General features: G+C 41.8%; 1 protein-coding gene across 1 annotated transcript in view; it reads right to left on the bottom strand.

The window, feature by feature from the left end:
• The window catches only part of kcnn3 (potassium intermediate/small conductance calcium-activated channel, subfamily N, member 3), a 59868-nt gene extending 39911 nt beyond the window's left edge, over nucleotides 1–19957 (bottom strand). Inside the window, exons 1-3 of the mRNA XM_085177442.1 lie at nucleotides 19325–19957; nucleotides 17585–18705; nucleotides 3898–3993 (exon numbers count right to left, since the gene is read on the bottom strand). Of these exons, the coding sequence (XP_085033568.1) occupies nucleotides 3898–3993; nucleotides 17585–18679 (1191 nt within the window). The 5' untranslated portion in view covers nucleotides 18680–18705; nucleotides 19325–19957. The remainder of the gene's footprint in view (nucleotides 1–3897; nucleotides 3994–17584; nucleotides 18706–19324) is intronic.
• Nucleotides 19958–25030: the final 5073 nt, after the last annotated feature.

Below are 25030 nucleotides of genomic sequence, written 5' to 3'. Positions count from 1 at the left end.
GCCATCTCAACCTTTGCAGTGGTTCGTCTCTTTCTGGGCATTAGGATTTCAAAAATGATTATTAAAATGAGTTAAGTAGCTAAAGATATATTTGCACACAGGTTATAACTATGGAACTAAAATAAAAAGTGTTATTTTATTGCATGTGAGTGCTCTGAATGAGTACTCAATTCGCTTTTATTTTTATAATTTTATAATTATTATAAGATTATTATATATTGGTTACAGCTGCAGTCTCCACTGTGTTTGTGTAGGTGGAAACAGTTCACTTTAAAGTGTTCTGTAAATAAAGTTTACCTGTAGAGAGGTTTGTGTTATAAATTTTTTCTTTGTGTTGTGGAGAAATATGTCAATTACAACATGTACTTATCGAAAAACAGCTGCGCTTTAAGGCCTCAAGCACAAGTGGCATTCTGCAGTTTGTTTATGTGACTGATATAATTATAAATATCTGCTGTATAGTTATGTGGCAGCATTACATCAAGTGGAGTGTAAATAATGTAGCAGCAGCTGTCAGCACTTGTTCTCTATAAGTTTACTTTGTAGCAAACGCAGGATGAGTGACTGAGTCGATGGAGAAGTGGAAAAACAAAACACACCCTAAGGTTCAAAACGGTAGTCAGCATCAGTCATTGTAACATTTCTAAACAGAAGATACATACAATCAATATTTAATCATCCTTAATTTTTTGTGGCTGCTCTGGTTCACCAGGCACCAGGAGCAGGCAGACACGTCACGAGCTGTACATGATATAATGCTGAGAAAGGCTCTGTTCCAGGAAGTATTATTACTTCTAGACCAGAAAAACCTGGAATTGAAGGCTTTCACTTCCACATTTGTTTATTTAAATTTTAACTATGCTTTAGTTGTGTTTCTATACGCAGTGTTTCTGGTCAAACATTTGAGGAAAAGTTACGATTATTTCAGGTTTCCTCAACTTTGGTTTGACTCTTAATGGAATGTTTTAGAAAATCTGGCCAAACTGTTTTTTGTATTATTTGAAGGCATCCAAAAGCAATTCCAGATCTTAGGTTTTAGTAACACAGGGCTAGAGATGCTCAGAGATCACAAAAATATGTATTACCCCTAGTTGGTGTGTGGTTGCTAGAGGTTGCTCGGTGTTGCTGGGAGAAATTGATTGTGAAGATGATGCTGCATTAAAAACCTCCTTGCAATTGCTTTGGTTTAAGGTAGACTGCCATTATCGGCTGTAGTTTGCATGGAAGACGTTGACGCTGCAAACACTTGCCAACTAACCAGCTAGCAATACTGAAACTTAAGAAATCTGATAGCGCTGGTTTAGCTCACTTGTAAGTCACCCATATGGCATAAGGCTAATGCAGAAGCCATTTACTTACTGGATACAAAGACAGTTCATCTTCAAATTAAAAATTGTGCCTTACTGCTGAAACCAACACATTTGAAAAGGGGCAGCTTTTACTTTTACTTTCTCTGTTTCCAGTTTGCATCAGTTTCACAATTAGTAAAATGTGTAGTTTGCAAGTGTTTGCACAGGAAGTGTGCTAACTACTGTTAGCGAATCATTTGCAGACAAGTTGATGTCTTCCATACAAACTATGGGCGACTGCATCAGTCTCCTAGCAACCAAAGCAATTGCATGCAGGTTTACAGTACACCGCCATATACACATCTTTGCGACCAGTTTCACTTAGCAACGGGGATGGGGGAGGCTGTATGACAGGTGGCTGGGTCCTAGCAACCAATTTCATTGTGATTCCCAGCAACCTTCAGCAACCACTGGTTGACAGGAACTCGGCAACCAGGTCTCTAGGCTTAGCAATTCTTGTAAGTACAGTGTTAGCACTGTTAGTATTAGAAACAACATCCAAAGGAAGAAAGAACAAATATATAAACGTCTGTCAGCTTATGTAATGTGTGTAAATTATCACCATTCTCACTCACCCATGAAAAGTGATTTTAGGTAAACCCCAACATTACCCCCATCCATCTGGCATTCCCACCCAAGCATGCCTTGATGGTATTTTCCCCAAACTCCTAACTTCATTTAATCAAAAGGAATTATTCCTGAAGTAGATTAACAGAACACCCTTTTATCTCTCTCTGTTGGCCTGACAGTAGCTCTCAATCTCCTGTTCTTCTGTCGGTATTAACGTTCCTGTCACGTGTGGAAGCCACAGCATGTGTGGGTGGATGACTGACTCTGTATGTGAATGAGACAACACATTTGTGAGCAGAAACGAAGGGTCTTTTATCAATGAACGCTAAACCGCATCCACGTTTATTCACTCGCACCACTTCCGTGCACTGTTCTGGCTTCTTAATACTGTCCAAGACTAATTACCAGCCTATCAGTGCCTGTGTACGACAGTGAATAAAAAATCACCGAGCAGTTATCGATCTGCGAACGGAGAGCCTGAACCTCAGAGCAGAACTTTAATAGACATTTCCAGCAACAGCCAAGCTGTGATGTAATAAAAAAAAAATCACAGCATTAAACCAGCACATCGTTAGATGGATGAGTGTGGCTCCGTGGTTTCGTTGGTGGGTGTAATAGCTGGTGTGGGGGTATTCATTGGGTCTGATTCCCGCAAGGCTCCCATAAATAGTCAATGCACATCGATTGCAAATGGCTTCGGATGAAATCCCCGGCTAAATGACTTTGCTACCATTGTATTAGTAAAATGACAAACAGCAAAACAGATATCATGAAGCATGAAAGCCTTTCTGATTGATCATTTCAAACTTACAAGGGGTTGTAAGGCTGTGTTTGTGTGACTCGTGTGTGAGTGTTTGCATATTTATTTGTGCTTTTTGTGCAGCTATTGAATAACAGGGCTGTAATTGGCTGAATATGTATTTAAAATTCGGTGTGCATGTACTTCATGCAAAGCCACGCGGACTGTTTTGTCGATCCCACAAAGACTGTCATTAATGCCATTAATTGGCTGGATTCGACACACATCTGGGTCCCACTGTCTCAGAGGGCTAAGGGATGATAACATAATGTGTACAATTTGGACAGAGCACAGATGAGGCTCACGAGAAAACACTCCTAAAGAGAAACACAAACATAGCTGCCGTTTCAGGAACTTCCCAGATTCTAAAATGTAGAAATTTAGAAAAAGAAAAAGAAATGCCTGAACTTTAAACTAGACACCCGTCTTCATGCAGCTCTCCCCTCCCACAAGATGAGCATGGGCTCATCATATGCTATTGGCGTCACAAAGGATTCAACCCCTGGTCTCCAAACTGACAGCTCTCTGCCTAACCCACTGCATCACATCTTATTTCCATCCTTGGATTTCTTTGGTTTTTATAACATCTTACACAAGTCACTCCGTCTGTCCTGAAGAAACCTCAGACTGTATGTAAAAGACATATCTGAGTGAGAACTGAGGATGCTCCAGACTACTTTACTCTAAATTGGACCATAAATTACAAAATAAGACTTAACGCCACTCATTAGAACGTGTTTACTGAGGCTGTAAATAAAGAAAGGAGTTTTGTTTTGTTGTATGTTGCAATAAAAATCAGGCTTCTTTTTGTGACCTGAGGGGTTGCCCCCGGCTGGCCAGTAGAAAAAAGTGCAGGTTTAAGGGGTACAAACCGTCACTTGTCAGACTCCCCTTGTTGACCAAAGGCTGGCATTATGAGCTAAATTTTCTAAAGCCCGGAAGCAAAGCCCAGGGGAGGTGCAGACGTCTGGTTCCCTCTTAATTTGAATCACAATATGCAGAAAGGTTATCATGGATTTTCTTTGTCCAGTAGTGCAAAAGAGATATTGCCTACCCAGAGATTTAATAGCAACTTGTTGTATTACAGTCTGCTATGTGTGTGTGATTTTTTTTTATTTTAACTTCATCTTTTTGTCCAGATCAGTAAAGCGAGACACAACACATGCACATATGTTTTACCTGAACCTCCCGCGCGTGGTAAGCTATGATGAGCCCCAGCAGGATGACAGTGGACAGGCTGATCAGACACTTCAGGGCCAGAGAGTACATGGAGCTCTGTAGAGAGAAAATTGAAACACTTATCATTGGAGACACGACATTAGAGCACAAATGTAATATGCACAGATTGACTTTGCCATGACGGTTGGTTTAATATTCAGAGTACAATGACGGACGACAACACACGCTAACAGCCCCTCGGGAGCGCAGGGACATTTCTCCGTGGCCTGAGGGTCATTCTGACCTGCCACGAACAGTCATCTTGACTAGCAATATGTAGCATGCAGGAACGACCTCGCACTGACCTCTGCTAAAGCACACACAGACTGGCACGCACACACATGCACACACACAATTAGCCTTATATTATTACATAGCCTTATATTATTATAGTGAGCGATGTGCATATTTGGATGCAGTTTTTTGAGACTGAAATGTTTAATGGTTGAATAGGAAGAAAATTATTTAGCATTTAAACTAACTATGGATGTTGATCTTCATAAAAAGTAAGGAGTAGTTATAACACGTACAAGGCTGTGTGAGTATGTGCTACTGCTATTGTGATTTTTAATAGTGCAGAGTGCATCCATAGGCATGGGATATTTTGAAAACTACACATGCTTTTCAGTCACAAAACTAGTTTGGTACCTGCTACAACAAGAGTTGCCATCAAAATTTAGTTTTGCATGAACAAGGTGAACTTGAATAGTATCAGATACCCAGCCTGATTAAGAGGGGAGCTAGGACTATTTCCAACTCTGTATGTTTTTATGTTTGGCAGCATGATTCACAGTTCAAAGTAATACTTATTAATCTGATGCTGGGCTGTGGTGCCGTCTCCTGGTTCATCTATTGTCTGAAACAATGGATGAAAAGTGTTCGCTTGTTTGTCTTCACGTGCGTGACATGCCACTCTTAAGCCATACGGTGTAATATGATGTTGGCCTACCCTTTGAAGCTACACCAGCTTAAACTCTTCTGGAAAGAGTTTCCACAAGGTTTATGGGTGTGTTTGTAGGAATTTTTGACCATTCTACTGTGAGGTCAGACACTGATTGGTTCACAGTTTCCACTCTACTTCAGCCCAAAGGTGTTTTATCAGGTTGAGGTTAGGACTATGCAGGCCAATGAGGTTCTTCCACACCAAAGTCGCTCACCCATGTCTTCATGGACCTTGCTTAGTGCACTGGTGCTCAATCATGTTGGAACAAGAAGGGGTCATCCCCAAATTCCTGCAATGTTAGGAGCATGAAATTGTCCAAAATGTCTTGGTATGCTGACGTATTAAGAGTTTGTATTACTGGAACTAAGTGAAAGGAACTCTTCATACACTAAGCCCAAACCCCCCCAAAAAACAGCCCCACACCATAATCCCCCTCCACAACACAATGTAGTCAAAAAAGTGTTTAAGCACTTCAACATGTTAATTCAAAGTCAGCATCAGAAACAGGGAGAATTTCCACAGCAAATCTTACTAATGAAGTGGCCGGTGAGTTTATATATACACTCAGACCCACTTCATACTGGGTCGGACCTCTTTTGCCTTCAGAACTACCTTAATTCTTCATGGCATAGACCCAGCAAGGTGCTGGAAACACATTTTGCTCCATATTACAATGATAACATCACACATGCACATTCACAATGTGAATCTCCTGTTCTACCACATCCCAAAGGGGCTCTATTGGATTGAAATCTGTTCACTGTGGAGTTCATTTGAGTGCATTGAACTCCTTTCTGTGTTCCAGAAACCAGTATTTCTAATGATTTGTGCTTTTTGACATGGTGCATTATCCTCCTGGAAGGAGCCCTCTGAAGATGGGTACACTGTGGTCATAAAGGGATGGACATGGTCAGCAGCAATACCTGAGCCACTGATGCAAGGCAGGATGGATCCATACAGTTATGCTGTTTGTGACAATTGAATGACCCTACCATCCAAATGTCAAAGCAGAAATCAAAACTCATCAGACCAGGCAATGTTTTTCTTCTATTGTCCAAACTGCTGCTAACTGGCTATGTTTTCTTTTTCAAACCATTCTCTGTAAACCCTACAGATATATGTAGGAAAATCCCAAAAGATCAGCAGTTTTTCAAATACTGTGTGATAAAAACAATCGTGCCACTCAAAGTCACATCAATTTCTTTTCTTCCCCACGATGTTCAGTTTAAACCTCAGCCTGTCTTTTATGAGTACATGTCTACATGCTTAAATGCATTTAGCTGCAGCCACGTGATTGGCTGATATTTATGTTAATGAGCAGTTGAACAGGTGTGCACTGAAAAAATAAGAAAAACGTCTCATCCATGTCCATGGACCTTGGTTTGTGCACTGGTGCACAGTCATGTTGGAACAGCAAGGAGCCATCACCAAACTGCTTCCACAAAGTTAAGAGCATGAACTTGTCCAAAATGTCTTGTTATGCTGAAGCATTAAGAGTTTGGTTCACTGGAACCAAGTGAAAGAACCTCTTCTGTAACTGAGCCCAAATCCTGATCCTTGAAAAATGTTTCATATTAGCTGTGTGTTTGATTTTACACTGATTTTATTTCCACTCAGTTCAGTCCGCTTCACCTAAAACAACAGAGTCTTAAAAAAAACTTGAATGTCCAGACTCAGTCACTAGGCTGGTTTCACAGATGTCCCACTCACTCACTCCTCTCTCACTCCTTTGCTAAAATAGCATCAGCACTGTTGTCGCAATTTCTCAGCAAAGACAAAACAAAAGCCAGTTTCAAAGAACAGAAGTTGAATGGTTGCTTTTCGCCTATCAATATCTTTCTGCAGTCGAGCGTTAAGTCTTTGTCTGGTTTCACAGGGCTTATAATCAACGCCCAGTATCTTCCAATCAATACGACTCATAGCACTTACTTGGCTTCTTTAACCCCCTCACCTTTCACACTGCGAGAGCAGCAATACTTACGTGAGCTATCATACGCATGTTTGCACACACGTACACAACACATTTGTACATTTGGTCAGAATACACTGGGCTACACACATCTGATCTACACAAAGAGATTCAAAGGGGAAAGTGCATTCGATTAATTTGTTAGCTGCTCTCCGGAGAGTCTGGTTGTCCATTGGAGAATACATCTATACTGATAATGACGTATCTGGTTGTGTTAATATAATGTAAATGCAGGAATGAATCAGTGGATGAATGTGAGAAAGAAAGATTTCAGTGTACATTTGCTAACAGTATTAAATGCAGACTTACTAAACCTATAAAAACTTCATAAGCTTCAGATCAAACTACACTGTTTTCACGCTTCCTTTTCATCCGTCACCAGTTAAACAAGTTTTAAGTGTATGACCTTTTATCAGAAATTGCATTTTTTCATAGCAGTACACTGGATGGGTTTAAGGAGTTCATTACATTTTCATTCATTACAAATGCTCAGTTTCAAAGGCAAAAAAAAAAATAAAAAAAAAAATCAGCACATAAAAGCAAAAGCTCAGAAACTCAAACAAACCAGTAAGCTTGATTCAATTTCTAATTCTTTAAAATAAAGGTTGCCAATCAGACTCAATTGTCCACATCAGCTCAAGGTCTGTGTTTTGAAATGCAAAATTGAATAGACACACGCACATCAAAAGAAGAAAAAAGAAACTCAAAGCACATTCACCGGACCAGGAAAGACCTGAGCCACCTTAAGACTTAGGCGGTAGGTTGGGGGTAGTGGGAGTGGGAGTGGAAGTGGGAGACTGTTGAGCATTAATCACCACTCTTTAATCCGGGTCTGCACTCTGAGTTTAGACACATATTACTCAGTCTTTCCTCCGTGGTGTTATTAGACAGAATCCACATTGCATTTTGGGTTCATGAATATATATTGCAACTCAGCCTCCTGGAAAATAGAGTGTGTTAGTGTGTTATTGTGTTTATTTAGGGTCTCTGTCTATGCTTCGTGGCCTTAATGGTATTAATTCAATATCAAACAAACACACAAAAGCACGCACAGAGTCTAGTTGGTTAATACACACTGACGTGCTCCTCTGTTGACTGTAATTAGAGCAATCTGAGAATGAATCTGAGACTGGGTTCCCCTTCCGCCGTTCATATAATACACTAAAATGCACATGCTGTATGGATGTATTCACATTTGTCACTCATGTCAGTGCATTTATGAGCCAGCGCACAACACTTGGAAAATATCTAGCTTTGCCTCACACTGATTTCCTGATTTCCTCTATCAGCTTACCCGAAGCTGTTGTCTTTCTGTCTTTATTTGCTTGTGCTTGCTTGTCTTGGTCTCCTTCTCCACTGCTGCTAACATCTCATTTGTACCCACTGAAGCAAACTAGGTGCAAAGGAAGCCAACATTGTTGTGCTAATGAGAAAAATGCTGGTTTCACTCTTGGCTTTCAGCACCATATCTGTTTAAACACAGTCACACTAGTGAATTGCAATGTGATGGGAGATTACGTCCCCCTTCTCTCCCTCTCTCTCTCTCTACGGTCTCCCTTCTTGCTTTGTTCATTTACACCCAGCAGTCTGTTGGTCGTTGGGATTTTTTGACAGTTGTCTCATTACACTGTCAAAAGCATTTTGTTTGCCTGTTTCCACTTCGCTTATTCCACCTGTATAGTGAATAACTTAACTGCAAAAATGAGATATATGCGCCTACTGGCTCGCCTTCTGTTCATTTCAGCTTTTTTACAGTCATGATTTTTTTTAAACTCTAACAGGCTGGCATGGGTCTATTAGTTTTTAGTGCCACCTTTTGATTCAAGTGTTTGCATTATAAATGAAAGCACCAGCATTAAAGTCTTTATAGACAAAAGCAGCTTCACTTTAATGTCAGTGCAGATGCGAAATTGGTGGGATGCAGGCTTGACGGCACGCATGTACTGCACACGCGCTACAGTCTGTACTCTGTGTATGCGCGCTCCTTTCGACTTCTAGAGCCTGTGCACATATTTGCAGACACGGGTTGATGATGAACTTTACATCACATGATTCCTTACAACAAGCATGACTTGTGCCTTAATTAAAAAAGTTAAAAAGCTTTGAAACTGTGATGTTTCTGGAACAAGTTAACTTTCTGCCACTTGGAAAATGTTTGCTATCTTGCTGAGAGAGCAGCTTAGCATGAAGGCTGGAAGCAGTAAAGAAACGGCTGTAATAGTCTGTCCAAAGTTCAAAAAGCTCCCACCTGCAGGCACCTCTAGCACTCACTAATTAATGACAAGCTGCGGTTTCACAGGCGGATTATGTGCAGGGAAATTTCTGGGCGTGTTCTTTCCTTACCTACGATTTGTTTAATCCTTAAATATATATACCATGAGACAATATTACACCCTGTTTAATTAAATCATGTAATTCAATTAAGCTCTCAGCTTTCTTGTTTTCTTCAAAGTGTTTTTTTCCGTTAATGTTCTGTAGTAGAAATTTCATAAATGACAAAAAGCTTTGTTCATTTTTCCATTTTTTTCTCCAATAAAAAGTAAATGTCACTCCAGAGTTTTCCTTTTTTCCCTTATTTTAAGAAGGTGAAAGCTCTTAAAGCTTAAAGCTCTCTTCTAGCTTGACTTCACTGGGGACATAAATAAATACACTGACCATCTGCGCTCCTCTGCAAAGCATGGATGCATATTGCACAGCCAAGTTGAAATGACCACAAGCAACTGACTGGGATTAGTGTTTACTGTGCTGACTAATTTTGGATTGTAGATCCCAGTCCATACAGTGTTACAGACTTTATATGAGAGAGACATGCCACTCAAAGAGTGCTGAATACAATGATGCTACCACTCCCTCCAAAGAGTCAATCACCTTTATCAGGAAGCAAATGAACCAATCATGTTAATTCACTGACCCCAGCTAATAGTCGAGGATCAGTTTCTGTGTGGGAGCAGGTATGTCTACATGTTGTAAAGTCGTAGTTTTTCTTGGCGTACTGTAAACATTAAGTGTGTCGAAGTGTGTGTAGTAGAACAAAATCTAAAAATGAAAAGTTTCACTTTAATTGAACTCATTTGAGGACATATTCGGGATTGTTTGCTAGTTTTTGTTCAGTTTAACTTGAAATAAAAGTCGATTGTAATGTGTTGGCAACGCCTCTTCTGATTCATTTCGATTTGGTCTGAATCTTTTTAGGACGAAGTAACTTCCCAGCTGCGTTAATAAGACGGGTGCTGATTGGTGAAACTTGCTTCCAAAAGGATTTTGTTACAACAGTATATGACGGAGTAGGCTGCCTGTAGAAACAAATGATCAAAACAGACTTCAACTTTATTTGGTATTGTTATTTTAAATTATGTTTGCAAGCAGAATGATATTGATACGTGGCTTAACCTGCCTCGTATTGTTGCTGGATAGAGAAAAGCAGATGCATTTAAGGTTTAATCTGCTCATAAACAGAAATGTAGGGATTAATTGTTTATTGAGTTACATGCTCATCAAGTGATTTCGTGATGAATAACACCAACTGGATTTTTGTCACAGTGGGGTTGCCAGGCAACGAGCAATGTGCAAACACAGGTGTAATTCATTTAAAAAAAGTGATAAATGGCTGAATTTCATTTGGCTGCTTTAGTTTTAATAGTACTTTTACTGTAGGCTCAATAACACACTGCCATCGCTTATAGTGAGACCTGAGAAAAGTGCAATCATTGCAAATGCTCTTAGTAACACCTGTGCTTTAGCAGTGCTCATCTATGGAAACAGCATGCAGCTCCCTACCACAAATCATATATGCAAGCTGAAGGGAAATTTTCTGTGTCGCACTTAACCTCTTAACATTCATAGAGTCACCTGTGACCTGTTTAGGGTTAGGCTGCGCTTTACCCTCATCCTGGACATGCACATTTCAGGACTCTGGAATATAAACATAGAAGCATTTTGACCTCAGAGATAACAGCGTTGATAAAAAAAATGGGTAAATGTTAACCTAACACTTCACCGTCCCACACAAAAGTGGCTGATATGGTTCATATAGACCATATCTTGTGCATCTGACTGTTTTAGGTCAATAAGCCTGTATAACTGTGTAATAAAACAGGGAGAGGCATGACTTTTACTTCAATGGCCACTGGGACATAAAAACACCATTCAAATGTGATGAAAACAGACAAAGCAGATAAAAAAAAGTTTGGTAAATAGTCTCAAAATAAGGTGTTAAAAAACTCCCTGCGTGTTCTACTTTTACTATATACAAGATTACAGCTAAATTTATGGCTCAATCCACGGTGCTAACATTATTCGATGCCTCTGGCCCATCCCACCAACAACAATGACTTAACTTCATTAATGGCTGCAGAAGACTTAGTTAAAGAGGTTATTTAATACACTGTTTTTAGCCACATGGATACTAGAAACCGCACTGCACATCCACCATAATCAAAGCCTAAACAGTTAAATAATGAACTCAGCATGGCTAAATTAAGGTTTTCTAAGTAAAAACAGTCCCTTGAGTCTTCAAGCTTACAGAAGTAAGCAAGTAAGCAAACTTCCAAAATGTGCACATATTTGGTTTAATACACCAATTTAAATTAAGGACTTTTTTTTAAACAGTTGTGAAAATGAACTGTGTGTCCATCTCTGCAAAAACTGGGAAGCATGATTTGGGCTTATCCAGGTAACTTTGAAATTTAACTCGGGGTTTTCAGTATTAAAAAAGTGGTTCAGTTGCTACTGGGGGACATTGTCATGGTAACTTCTGCTGCTAATATGACCTGTTCTGGAGCGGGTTATGTTCAAGATTATAAATCAAGAGGTATAAAATCCACACCTACAAAATAGTGTCACCATTCTTGGACTCTGTGGAAGGATAACATGAGGGTCTGCAGTTTTTTAACAGTGTCTAAAGTCTTTGTTTCTCTGATAAAATTCAATAAGAATTCGAAGATTCTTAGATGAAACAATTGTATTTTCCTACACTGAATTTCTTTTTATATTTAATCTTTCGGCTACTCTCAGAGCCTTAAACTGCACCAGGGCTGCAGCAGAAAAAATACAAACTAAAACTATCTCATGCACATCTCAATATTACTTTGGTGGAATAACACAGATTGTCCTGTGCCCTAATGACCGAGCATTCATTACCGACTAAAGCAGTTAAAACACTCGCACGTGCATACAGCACTATTTAAGTCTCGTCTACAGTTCAGTGCTTCTCCTGCTGCAGACACTCATGCTCATGCTGATTTGCCTTCAACTACCGCGATGGTTTCAATCTGCACTGTGTGTTTAACGTCTTCAGATTTTTGCATTATTATATTTTTATCTTTTGTAAAACCAGGCGCTCTGCTGCCAGTTGACGCATCCATGTTTGTGATTGGTCAGATGCTACTAATGGCACTCTTTCATGTGAATGTGCTCGAAGCTAGGTTGATAATTGAGTCAATAAGCACTGTCACTGGTGTGACCGCTTAGCCTGATTGCCAATGTTAGTGTAAGTGAAGCCAGATAACAGAAAGATATCCTGGGTATGTTAACAGGGCCCTGATTGACTGACATGATTCCTGGTTTGGCTGTTTTGAAGCTGATGATTGGCTCTTTGGTGCTCCTTTGTTGGAAATACAACTTACATATGCTTGTGTTTCTTCTTTTTCCTTTCTTTCTTAGCCAGCTGTGCATAAGTGTGTGATTAGCGTATATTGATCACTGGCTCTGTGGACAACATGCAGGGATAATGAGCTTTTTGAGCTTCTTTAGTTCAATTAGCAGGGAGACACACATACATACACAGACAGGTAGTATCTAGAGGGTTTCCCCCAATTGCCCCTACCTCAACCTTATTGACACAGACATGAGAGAAAATACATGTCACTTACCATGCGGTTGTAATGAGTATGATTGTGCATGTGTGCGTGTGTGCACATGTGTCTGCGTGTGATGTAATGCCTTAGCCTTGGGAGTCTCTCCCTGTCAGAGTGATGCCTTCTTGCAATCAGTCTCCAGGGAAACAGGCAATAGACAGAAGCGTTGTCACCCTTCCAGGATAAACACACACACACGCGCACCATACGCATACACTCGAATGCACATCGGCATACACCATTACGGCCATACACACTCAATTAAATCCAGACAAAGGCAGATGTGGACACACACACATTAGCAAGTGCATCCATGGGTACTAACGTGACAGAGCTAAATACATAAAGACACGCACTCCACATGTGTGCGTGTACACAGAGGAGACACCATACACCCTGTGACGTGAATGTTTACCACCAGAGCACACAAGTTTTAACATAACCATGTAAGTACCAGCGCTTCCACATACAGCCAGAGGTTGCTTAGCCTTGTTATGCTCAAACAAGCATATTTGTACCTGTTAGTTGTAGGACCTCTGGGATCTACAGTAGCTTAGAAGTCTGTGATCTAGAAGATGAAGGCAGCGTGTAATGGACTGAAGGAAAAGGGAGAAGGTTGAGAAGGAGAGTAGGTGCAGTTGCACAAAAATGCAGAGATGGCTGATAGCTTCTTTAGAGAATATGGTGGGAGTTTAATTCCCTGATCGACCTCATGTACTGTCTCTAAAGCAGCGTGCAGCCACTGTAAGTGGACCAGCAAAGAAAATGTGCAGAAAGGTCTACCAGTAAATGTCAGAGATAGCAGAGCGAGGGCAGAGATGGCGGTGCTGCAGAGGGACTGAGGAAGAGGTTTTAAGGCTGCTGAGAAGGCAATGACTCTCGTGGGGGAATGGAGGCATATTTAAGACTCGCCAAGGGAGGGACTTTCTCTGACAGTGAAAGGAAGGAAGGAATCGAGGAAGCAAAGGGGAAATAGGAGGCAGCATTGTTGATGCTTGTGTTGAGAAGCAGACAGAGGGTACATACTCACACTTGATACCCTCACACATGCCAAGTGCACGCATTGATAGTGTGACAGGTGAAGTCGACAACTGCTGGGCATCGCCTCAGAATAGCAGCGTTGCATTGCAAGCCTGAAATGTGGCTCGGAGCTTGGCCCCGAGGAGCTATGTGAGCCTCTGTGAAAGATCTATTGATCTGACTGTGACAGCCCACATGCTAAGGTCCCAAGTGTCCAAGGGCCCCAGTTATTCTCAGACAGAGACACGTGTCAGACCAGGACCCCCTGTTCCTCATCAAAATAATAATAGAAGCATATAGAAGGCTGTCCTCACACTGCTGTTAACATTTTGACATGTCACGATCCTGGGTGTGTGGCAGTGACACTGATCATGAGGAGAGGTCACAGAACATGCAGAGTTAAAAATGCATGACAACAAATTAAAGGCTCAGGTTTTTTCTTTGAAGCCTTTTGGGCAAAAAGTCACCATGAGCCAAAAATTTAATTATTTCACATTCATGAATTATTTCATCATTTAATATTCTCTCTACATAATCTATCTAGGCTCAACAACTGCCTGAATATTTACAATGCAGGAATTTACAGCTGTGCCTTAGAGCGCTGAAGGCTGTACAAGATAATAATTTTTATCTGCAATCAAACTTTGTCCTACAGAAGTGGCCTTCATCATGGACTTGAACTTAACTTAAATTGCAAAGGCTGATAACTGAAGATAGAGGCTGCACAGCAATGAATGGAAAAGTCTTAGATGTGGCAAAAAGAGTGTGCTGATAGGGTTTGTGCTGTTTCTGCACAGGAATATAGCTTACTCACAATACCCACAGTCACAAAACACTGTGTCCTCCTCAGTTAACCTCTCTCCATTTACCCTTCCAACACACAGAAACATGCACGCTCCACACAATCCAGCCAACTCTGTTTGGTTCCATTCTTATTCTTCATCTCTATTTTTGGGAGCAAAGCTAGAGCAGCTGGACCTTCAGAAAAAAAAGTGCAGAAGCTTAGGTAGAGCTACACAGACTGATCAGTATACAGTGACATTTGCTTTGTAGCCATTGTCAAAGAAGGGAGACCTAAAGGAGTCATTAAGAGGCTATATTTATACACGTGCATTATATATTTTCAACCTATGACGAATGATCTTAACCGATCATATTTCAACACGAGCTCTCAAGGATGGCTTCTCTGAAAGGCAGCATCCATTTTCAATAAAGCAGTTTGCACAGCATGTGTATGCAGAGGTGCACGGTGCATGCGTGTGGGTGTGATTATCAATAATCAATGGAAGAAATCACTCAAACCTCGCCCACTAGACTCGTTTAAAGCAGCGCGCGAACCTCTCCTCCTTCCACCCATTCATCTTCCCAGCCCGATCGTTCTTTCATCCTCGGGATCTCAATCCATTTTTTTTTTCACAACAGCCAGCAGGCTTCTATCCACCTCAATTATCTAAGTGAGGGTTTTAGCTGTCTGATGGGACCCCAGTGTCTGTTGGAGTCAAACCAAATACGCAGCCATAAAGAAGACAGAAAATTTTACAGTCTCCATTTAAGATGAATTTTGATGCACACTTAACTCTCTGGATTCTCTCTTTAGAAATGCAAGATGCTGAAGACAGACCGCAATGTTTTTCTACATTTCACATACGATTTGTTTTTCCCCCAATATGCCCTGATGATCAGAAATTAATTAATATGGTGAGAGTGCTAACAAACACTTTGATTACCCTGCTCGAAATCACTCAGTCCATTGATTCGTATTGATAGATAACGCAGCCTGTTTGAGATGAGGGCTAAATTGATTGTAGCTTAAGAACCTAAATCAGGCTTTTCATTATCGCCTTTTTCCTTTTTTTTCCTCCTTCCACAGACTTTCATTCTCACCCAGCCGCTTCTCTCTTCCGATCACACTCCCCCAGTTTGACGCCCACTGGAAGAGCAGCGGAGCAGAGGGAGAGAGATAGTGAAGGAGGGGAAAAAAAGAAAGAAAGAAAGGAATGAAGAAAACAGGACAAAGAGACAGGCGTGAAGTTGAAATAGAAAAGGCCCAGGCAGAAAAAGAGGGCATAAGTCTCTGCCATCTCCTTCAGGGGAAAAAAGAAAGAAAAGGCAGACAGAAGAGAATAAAAGAGAAGAGGAGGGATTGAAAGGGAATTAGAGACCGTGCACTTTCATTAATAAAAAAAGGACCTCTAAAGCAGTGATTTTTGTAAAGTAGAAGAAAAGACACAGCAGGGAGATTTTTCTAGCAACGGCATTAACAGAAAGAGTCCGGAGATCGCAGACTGCAGACAGAAACACAGGAGGAGGGTGAGAAAGATGGGGAGACACACCCAGTTGGGCTATTCTAACAGGCTACCTGTTAATCTGTGCACTCAGCTGATCTCACAGATTATTTCACATCATTGGTGATCCATGTATGACAAGCTGCATAAGCAGAAGTCATGTTTCCACCTTATGAACTAAAGAAAGCAAAGTCTGTGTCATATCTCTGACCAAAAAGGGAGGCTAGAACGAGGACAAAAGTGTCTCACAGCAAGGTGAGCACAACATGGTCCGAGGCTTCCTGACACACACGCGCACACACAAAATAAACAGAGAACAGCAGCCAGGGGCCTATTCAGCTTATTACACCCCCCATTACACAAACAAATGAGATCCTGGCCTCCTTCTGATAATGTGCCCCCTCCATGTCCTTAGCATCCTTGCATTACATCACCCAAAAGCAGTAACTGTCAAGCTTGGTCATTGCAATAGTTGTTGCAATCATGAATTCAGTGACTAAAAGGTTCATCTGCACCGCCTAAACCGGGTAAAAAATGGGGTGTCCTAGTGACTTAGAGGGTCAATAATCGTACTACCTAATGTTCAAATCTGCCTGATGACCTTTGGGACATGTAATCTTCTTTCTTTCTTTATCCCCTACATTTCCTGTCAGTGTTTATGGGCTGCTTGTAAAATAAAAAAATAAAAAAAGCAAAAGGCAAAAAAGCCCAAATAAGACAAAGTTAACCCAGGAGATTCTAGATAAGCACCAGAGGTATAACCATGACATACATGACAGCCGTCAGTCATTATGCAAATGTACTGTTTATAAGGTTGGGGAAACCTGCAGTCAGCTCAGACTGAAGAAGTCACTTGGATGAGTGACAAAAGGTTTCTCCCACTGAAAACGCTACGTCCAGATGAACAGAATCAACTTTTTGGGACACGACAGCCTGGTTTTATAATTGTTACTCATATGCAATGCAGCTACATTAACGTGACACTCTGGTAATTTTGTGTCATACCTCTAAAAGCCTGGGGGGATTGATGACAGACAAATTAAAACAAAACAACAGCCAAAACTAAAGCAGCAGAGGCAAAGATATTGTGAGTATCAGTCCTTAGCTAAAGACACTGGCTCCTACAATTCCCACAGGGGAACTTCATAATGTCTTTCTCTAGACCCCTCTGCCTGATATATTCACAGGCTTGTCCACACTCCAAGTTTCTAATGCATGCTTTCTTGTATTAATTTTCAAGTGAGAGCTGAGGTAACCCTCTTCACTGTGCTATGTCATCATCAGGCTTATTTTCTAAGACATGGCTGGAGTGCAGCTTGGTTTCCCAAAAGACAATGCACTACCGACTGCGCTCAGTTATCAGCGACTAGATGACTTCTGGGCAGTATTTTCTGAGGGAGAGCTGTCAGTTTATGTTTCTAATTTTGTGGTCTGCCTCCTTAAGATTTCAACTCAGTAAATAATTAATTTGATTGATGGTTAGAACATTTCAACACATGGCCCAGCCCCAGCACTAAGCCCAAGTGATCTTTTTATTGGTGTGTCTTTTTAAGTGTCACTCATTTGTGTCCCTCACCTTCGTGTACACGCCCCACGACAGCTCTGTCTCAATCACCATGACTACGATGCCAAACATTCCAAAGATCAGGGCGTAGTCGCTCAGCCGCTTCCTCTTCTCGAACAGCGCCCTGCGGTGCCCCAGTTTATACCCAATGTTTTGGTTCTTTCGTTTGGGAGCCTTGGAGGTGCTGCCCCTGGCCCCGGTACCCACTGCCCCAACTCCTCCCTGCCTGCTGCCCCTCCCTGACTGCGAACGCCTGCTCTCCACTAGTGCATGGTTCTGGTGGTAGATGGACATCTGGTTGGATGTGGAGTCGGTGATGTCATAACCTCCTCTGAGGTACGGGGAATCTTCTTTGGATGAAATCACAATCTCTGGCGGGCTCTGAATTGGGGGTTGGTTGGTGGAGGACTGGGTCACCGAACAGGTAGGGGGGGCTTCTCGCTGCCGGTCATGCCCCCCAGCAGCAGTTGCGCCAGCAACAGCTGAAACGGCGCCCTCTTTGGTTTCGCTGCTGCTGTCTGACTCGATTAGGTTTCTCCGGGATGCGCTGAGGCGGCTCAGGGGCTTCATGACGCCACCTGTGTACTTACAGGAACTCATGGCAATCTCCGTGAAGGGGTTACTGTCCCTACGGTGAACCAGAGGGCTGGCCTGTCTGTGTTTGCATCCCCTCTCCCTGTCCCTGTCACGCTCTCTGTCCCTCTCCCGCTCCATGGACGGCGAATGGGACGAGTAAAAAAGGGCGTTGTAGACTGGGGAGTTGTCCCCACTCAGGCTGTGCTGTGAGCCCAGACAGGAAGAGAGTGGGGTGCTGGTGGGGTGCAGGGCATTGGGGATGGGTGGAGGCAAAGGCTGAGCTCCAGCGGAGGAAAGTGGTAACTTCGGGAGAGATGCTGCGGGCAAGTTGGGCGTGGCAGGCGAGGGGGATGAGGTGCTGCCGTTTAGACGGTCGAGGCTTGATCCTCCCATGTGGTTGGAGTGGTTTGATCCTGGCTGGGCGCCAGCGGTGGACGGATGGGATATACTGCCCAGGGGAAGGAGGAATCGCTGGTCCTCATCCTCGCTCCCTCCTAGCAGAGCCAAGCTCAGAGAAGGGGGAGGCTCCATGATCACAGCTGTGGCCGCACACCTGTCTAGGAAGAGAAAAGAGAGGAAATATAAAGTGGCCCGCGGAGAAAACAATAGAGAATACAGGTTCCTTATCGTAATGTGGTAATGAAGGACATACAGAAAAAACAAAGGAGGGAGCAGGAAAACATTGTGATGGATGGTTAAAACAAATGAGGGAGAAGACTGAACTCCAAAAGCTGAGGATGTGTGACAAAGAGGGAACACAGAGTGAAGTGGCCATAATTGGGGAATATGTTATTCCTTGAGTCACATTTGAGTCAGTTGCCCAGTCAGCCTCTCTCAGCGCTTCCCCTCTCAGTTTCCCAGTGTCTTCTTGTTCTCTCACATCCCACAGTGCTTCCAGCAATCTATTCCATAAATGTCATCTGTGTTGTTAGCCAGGAGGATGGTGCAAATCCTCTGGCTTTACACTTTGGAAATGAGATCAGCCTCAGAGACTAAAGGATAATAATTCCAGATCAGAGCAGAAGTGTGACTGTGCGAAAGCCTCAGTTAACCATAAGTTGGCTTGCGTTTTGGTATCCTCTGATTGATCCAAAACAACAGCCTACTTCCAGTATGATATAACCAGACACCCTCACGACCACCCATCTCCTCCTTGACTGTTTCCCATATACCTACCTCCGACCTCTTCTGCCTCGGTCCCTTTCCCCCCAGGTTAGTTGTGTCGAATCACGGACTGGATGAAAGCAGACCACAGCACTTTTTCTTTTTCATGTTGTCACGGCCATCCCATCATCTTTTCGCTTCGTCTCCCTTCATATAGGTCCTCCACAGGTCTTATCTCTCGAAAATGCGCGTCGCTTCCCCGCTGATGATGGCTCCGTCTTCCGCTCACCTGATAAGATCAGTTTGTCTCTCTCCCAGTCATCGGTGATGTATTGATCGTTCCCATTTTGATCCTGTCAGTGACAATCGGCAGTGGATGAAGCGGAATAATCCATGGTGACTGGGATAAATCGGTCAACCTGTGGCTGCACGTAAGCAGCATGAAACAGGAGGTGGTGGTGGGGAAAAGACGACGGCGTGGATGTGAAGTAAGAGTCCCCAGATGAGCTGTAAAGTCTGCGATTTAATATGTGACTCCACCGACAAACACTCAATCTACGGCTCTCCGTCTCTCCGACTCTGTCTCTCACTCTCTCCTCCAACTTCTCTCCCTCTTTTCTCCGCCTCCAGACCTGCCGCTCACTCCCATTGGACGGAGTCGGAAAGGCGAAATAACAGGTGGCAGGATTTTTAAGATGTGGCCACCAAACGGTTGTCTAGATTTATTGTACCCGGGTTATTTCGGGGTTATTATTTTTACTGTAGCCTCGAAAAACCAGTGGTCCGTGTGGCATTCGTAGCTGCTGCCTCTGTAATAAAGACTATATGAGCCATTTGTTGTTGTTGTTTTTTTTCTTTATGGCACCTGTTGAAACACGGCACCGAAGGATGCTGGGACCGCCAACTCCACGTCAGAAATACACGCAGAGAAACATTTCCAGAACAAACACACGTGTAAATCAAAACTGCAGTGGAGGGGAAACACATGCCTAAGACAAATATAGATGTTAATGCGGGTCTATAAAAGAAATCCGGCAACATAGCTTATGCAATATATATTTGAAATCATTGAATCAAATTTTGATTGATTATAAGGTGAAACGAATTACTTTCAGAAAACCAGTTTCGATAATACCGATACGTTTAATCAGTCAAATCTGAGACCATTAGCTGGTATATTGTCCTTGTCTTGAGCCACCTTTCAGAGGGGTTCATAAGGTAAAAAGATCGTTTTTCAATTCTAATGAGGTTGAAATGGGTTTAGTATGACCACCTTTATTCATTAGCACAGCCTGAACTCCCTTAGGAAAACTTTCTTGTAGTTGTCTTTAAGTAGTCTCCAGAAACAGTTCTCCAGGCTTCTTGAAGGACAGTCAAGGCTCGTTTTTTTTCTTTCATATTGGCTGCCTTTTCTTCTCTTCTCTGTCAAGATGATCTCAGATTGCCTCAATAATGTTGAGGTAAGATTAAGAGTTCTCCTTTGTGTGTTTTTCTATCTGGGCTTTTACTGCACTGGCAGTGTGTTTGGGATCATTCTCATGCTGCAGAATGAAGCTGCTGCCAATCAGATGCTTTCCAGGTGGCACTGCATGGTGGATCAAAATCTGATTGTACTTTTCTGCATTCATAATTCCAACAGTTTCAACAAGATCCCCAACACCACTGGCTAAAATGCAGCCTCAAACCACAACAGAGCCTCCACTGTGATGAACAGATGGCTGTACACACACTGCTGTACCTCTCTCCTGACCTCCTCTGGACATATTGACAACAATGTAAACCAAAAATGTTGCATTTGAATTCAGCACTCCATCCTGTTGATTGAAGTTCCTGTGTAATTTGGCATATTTTTATTATTGCTTAAGGAAACAACTTTCAGGTACTTTTCATCTGGTGTAGAGAGCTTTTTAAAGGCTGCCACTTTGCTCAGAATTTTAAGGACACACTGCACATCAAGCTAAAATATGACAACTTTTCAGCCCACAGCCCTTTGGGAAAAATGTTGGTTATTGCTAAGTTGTCTGTTGTCTGTGTAGACACAACGCTGCTTCATCCCTTGAACTAGGTGATTTTTTCAAACAAACAAACAAAAAATGTTCGGCTATAAGGATGGGACTGAAAAAAAAAGTAGCCGATGTCCAAAGACAACTATTGGAGAACTATTGATCAAGACCACTTAAAAAAATGTGAGGTTCTGGTGCCTTGAAAGCAAGATATGAAGAATGAAGGGTTGCTCAAGACTTTTGCACAGTACTGTATGTATATTTTGTGACAACTCTGAGATATCTAAGGAAACTATTCTAACTTCTTACTGTGAATATTTTCCAAGTTACAGTCCCAAAAGTGCACACATTAGAGGTAAGTTGAAATTTGGCACTTTCTGTGAGTCGCCTTATTTTTTCCAGCATTATGATGCGTCATAACTTCTTAAGTGGGGAGGAGAGCCACATGAACATTGTAGAGCTGAAAAACACATTTAGGTTCTGTTAAAAACGGTGACCAAATCACTCTTACACCAACTCCAAGTGTTACAATCTAAAGCCAAAACCTGGTTTTATTTTTTTCCCAGAGCATCTTTTTTCTCTGACAAACTTTGAGCGTCAGGATCATGAGGATATCTGAAACCAGTCTAATGCTTATAATCACTGGTACCTTGGATGATTTTTGTTTTTGTTTTTCCCCCCCTGATAATTCAATGAAGAAAACTTGAAAAAGTGTAGTTTGGGTAACCATGTGGGATGGTCAAAACAAGTTGTGATTCCTTCTGTGTCAAAAAATTTTTTAATGCAGATTTTTAACACACAGAAGTTTGTGGTCTGGTTAAGAATCTTTTGAATTCTCCTCCTGTACTCCTCTCGTTAAGTTGTTGTCCTCTTCTATTGTCAGACTCCGTAAAGCTGTGATGATCTGTAGTCTTGGCAACCAGCACTTATCTTTTATAAAGCACCAGGAAAATGTTTCATCTTCAAGAAATCTAGATGGATATATTTTTTCTCAAATATATCCTCTTGCAAGGTACCATGCATAGTCATGGACGATAGCCACATATTGACCAGGGTTAAGTATAACACGAGTATTGCAATGATATTCCTGCTGGGCAATGGGTTTTAGATTGTTGCATGACATCACTGACATATTAAAGTTATTCTACAGGAAAATAATTTTAAAAATCTATAAGATCTGCAATATACAGTGGAGCAAAAAAGTATTTAGTCAGCCACCGATTGTGCAAGTTCCCCCACTTAAAATGATGACAGAGATCAGTAATTTGCACCAGAGGTACACTTCAACTGTGAGAGACAGAATGTGAAAAAAGAAATCCATGAATTCACATGGTAGGATTTGTAAAGAATTTATTCGTAAATCAGGGTGGAAAATAAGTATTTGGTCAATAACAAAAATACAACTCAATACTTTGTAACATAACCTTTGTTGGCAATAACAGAGGTCAAACGTTTACTATAGGTCTTTACCAGGTTTGCACACACAGTAGCTGGTATTTTGGCCATTTCCTCCATGCAGATCTTCTCAAGAGCAGTGATGTTTTGGGGCTGTCACACGGACACGGACTTCCAACTCCCGCCACAGATTTTCTATGGGGTTGAGGTCTGGAGACTGGCTAGGCCACTCCAGGACTTTCAAATGCTTCTTACGGAGCCACTCCTTTGTTGCCCGGGCGGTGTGTTTTGGATCATTGTCATGTTGGAAGACCCAGCCTCGTTTCATCTTCAAAGTTCTCACTGATGGAAGGAGGTTTTGGCTCAAAATCTCACGATACTTGGCCCCATTCATTCTGTCCTTAACACGGATCAGTCGTCCTGTCCCCTTGGCAGAAAAACAGCCCCATAGCATGATGTTTCCACCCCCATGCTTCACAGTAGGTATGGTGTTCTTGGGATGCAACTCAGTATTCTTCTTCCTCCAAACACGACGAGTTGACTTAATACCAAAAAGTTCTACTTTGGTTTCATCTGACCACATGACATTCTCCCAATCCTCTGCTGTATCATCCATGTGCTCTCTGGCAAACTTCAGACGGGCCTGGACATGCACTGGCTTCAGCAGCGGAACACGTCTGGCACTGCGGGATTTGATTCCCTGCCGTTGTAGTGTGTTACTGATGGTGACCTTTGTTACTTTGGTCCCAGCTCTCTGCAGGTCATTCACCAGGTCCCCCCGTGTGGTTCTGGGATCTTTGCTCACCGTTCTCATGATCATTTTGACCCCACGGGATGAGATCTTGCGTGGAGCTCCAGATCGAGGGAGATTATCAGTGGTCTTGTATGTCTTCCATTTTCTGATGATTGCTCCCACAGTTGATTTTTTCACACCAAGCTGCTTGCCTATTGTAGATTCACTCTTCCCAGTCTGGTGCAGGTCTACAATTCTTTTCCTGGTGTCCTTCGAAAGCTCTTTGGTCTTGGCCATGGCGGAGTTTGGAGTCTGACTGGTTGAGGCTGTGGACAGGCGTCTTTTATACAGATGATGAGGTCAAACAGGTGCCATTCATACAGGTAACGAGTGGGGGACAGAAAAGCTTCTTACAGAAGACGTTACAGGTCTGTGAGAGCCAGGGATTTTCCTTGTTTGAGGTGACCAAATACTTATTTTCCACCCTGATTTACGAATAAATTCTTTACAAATCCTACCATGTGAATTCATGGATTTTTTTTTTCACATTCTGTCTCTCACAGTTGAAGTGTACCTCTGGTGCAAATTACTGACCTCTGTCATCATTTTAAGTGGGGGAACTTGCACAATCGGTGGCTGACTAAATACTTTTTTGCCCCACTGTATAAGAGACTACTTATACTAGATCTTCACTGGGATTCTCTGATTTGATTCCTATAGACTTATCAGGTTATAATCCCAATTCAGCCAAGTCTATATCCTCAGGTATAATCTTATATAATTAGACTATTCTACCTGGCCTAATCGGTTTAACATTAGGCTGTGGCTTTCTGGGTACGGTATAATCTGATGAGAGCAGACACAGAACTGTGTGGGAGTGGATTAGACCATTTCCTTATGACAGGTCAGCCTATCCTGCCATTATGCAACATGACAGACATCAATAAAGCAAATCATAGCATGTGAAGGATGAGTCCAAGTATTTATATAGCAGCAGCCATACACCAACACCTCGCTCACTGTGCGCTCACTGTGCGCTCACTGTGAAAGAAAGACAGTATTCCTTCAGTGATAGAGAAAATGATGGTGACCTTATACATCTAAGTTTTAATCTTCTCTCAGTACGCCTCTGTATTTGTATATCTTGTCCAGTCTGAATGCTCTAAATGTGATATTTTATTCATGATTTTCATTGCCATGACTTGTATCAGTGTCTTTTTCTGTGGGTAACGGTTGGAAAGTGGCTGGTTCAACACATTATTTGTAAGGGTTTGTTGCATGCTCCTCTACAAATAATATCTATTTGATTATTTATGGGATTGCTGCAGCCTAAGAGTGAGAGAAAAAAGGATGTGTGGGTTTTAGTGTAGAAAGCGAGTTTTATGATTAAGCTTCAAGTTTCAAATGAGGTATGCAAAGCTGCAAAAATGTTTCTATTAAAAATTTCGACAAATCTTTTTTTAATATAATTCACGTCTTTTATGTCTTTCATCAAACGCTTTTCAGTTCCAGCTCCATCCTTTATAGCAACTATTTGAACTATTCCTTCAGATGTCATGTTGCATAAAAATTGTTCTTGATGAGAACATTTTTACAATTCCTCAAAATTTAACAGATCAAATATGTTTTCTTTTTCAAACAACGGTA

Source organism: Neolamprologus multifasciatus, chromosome 11, assembly GCF_963576455.1.
Source record: "Neolamprologus multifasciatus chromosome 11, fNeoMul1.2, whole genome shotgun sequence".
NCBI classification, from domain to species: Eukaryota; Metazoa; Chordata; class Actinopteri; order Cichliformes; family Cichlidae; genus Neolamprologus; species Neolamprologus multifasciatus.
This window is presented reverse-complemented; position numbering and strand designations above follow the sequence as displayed.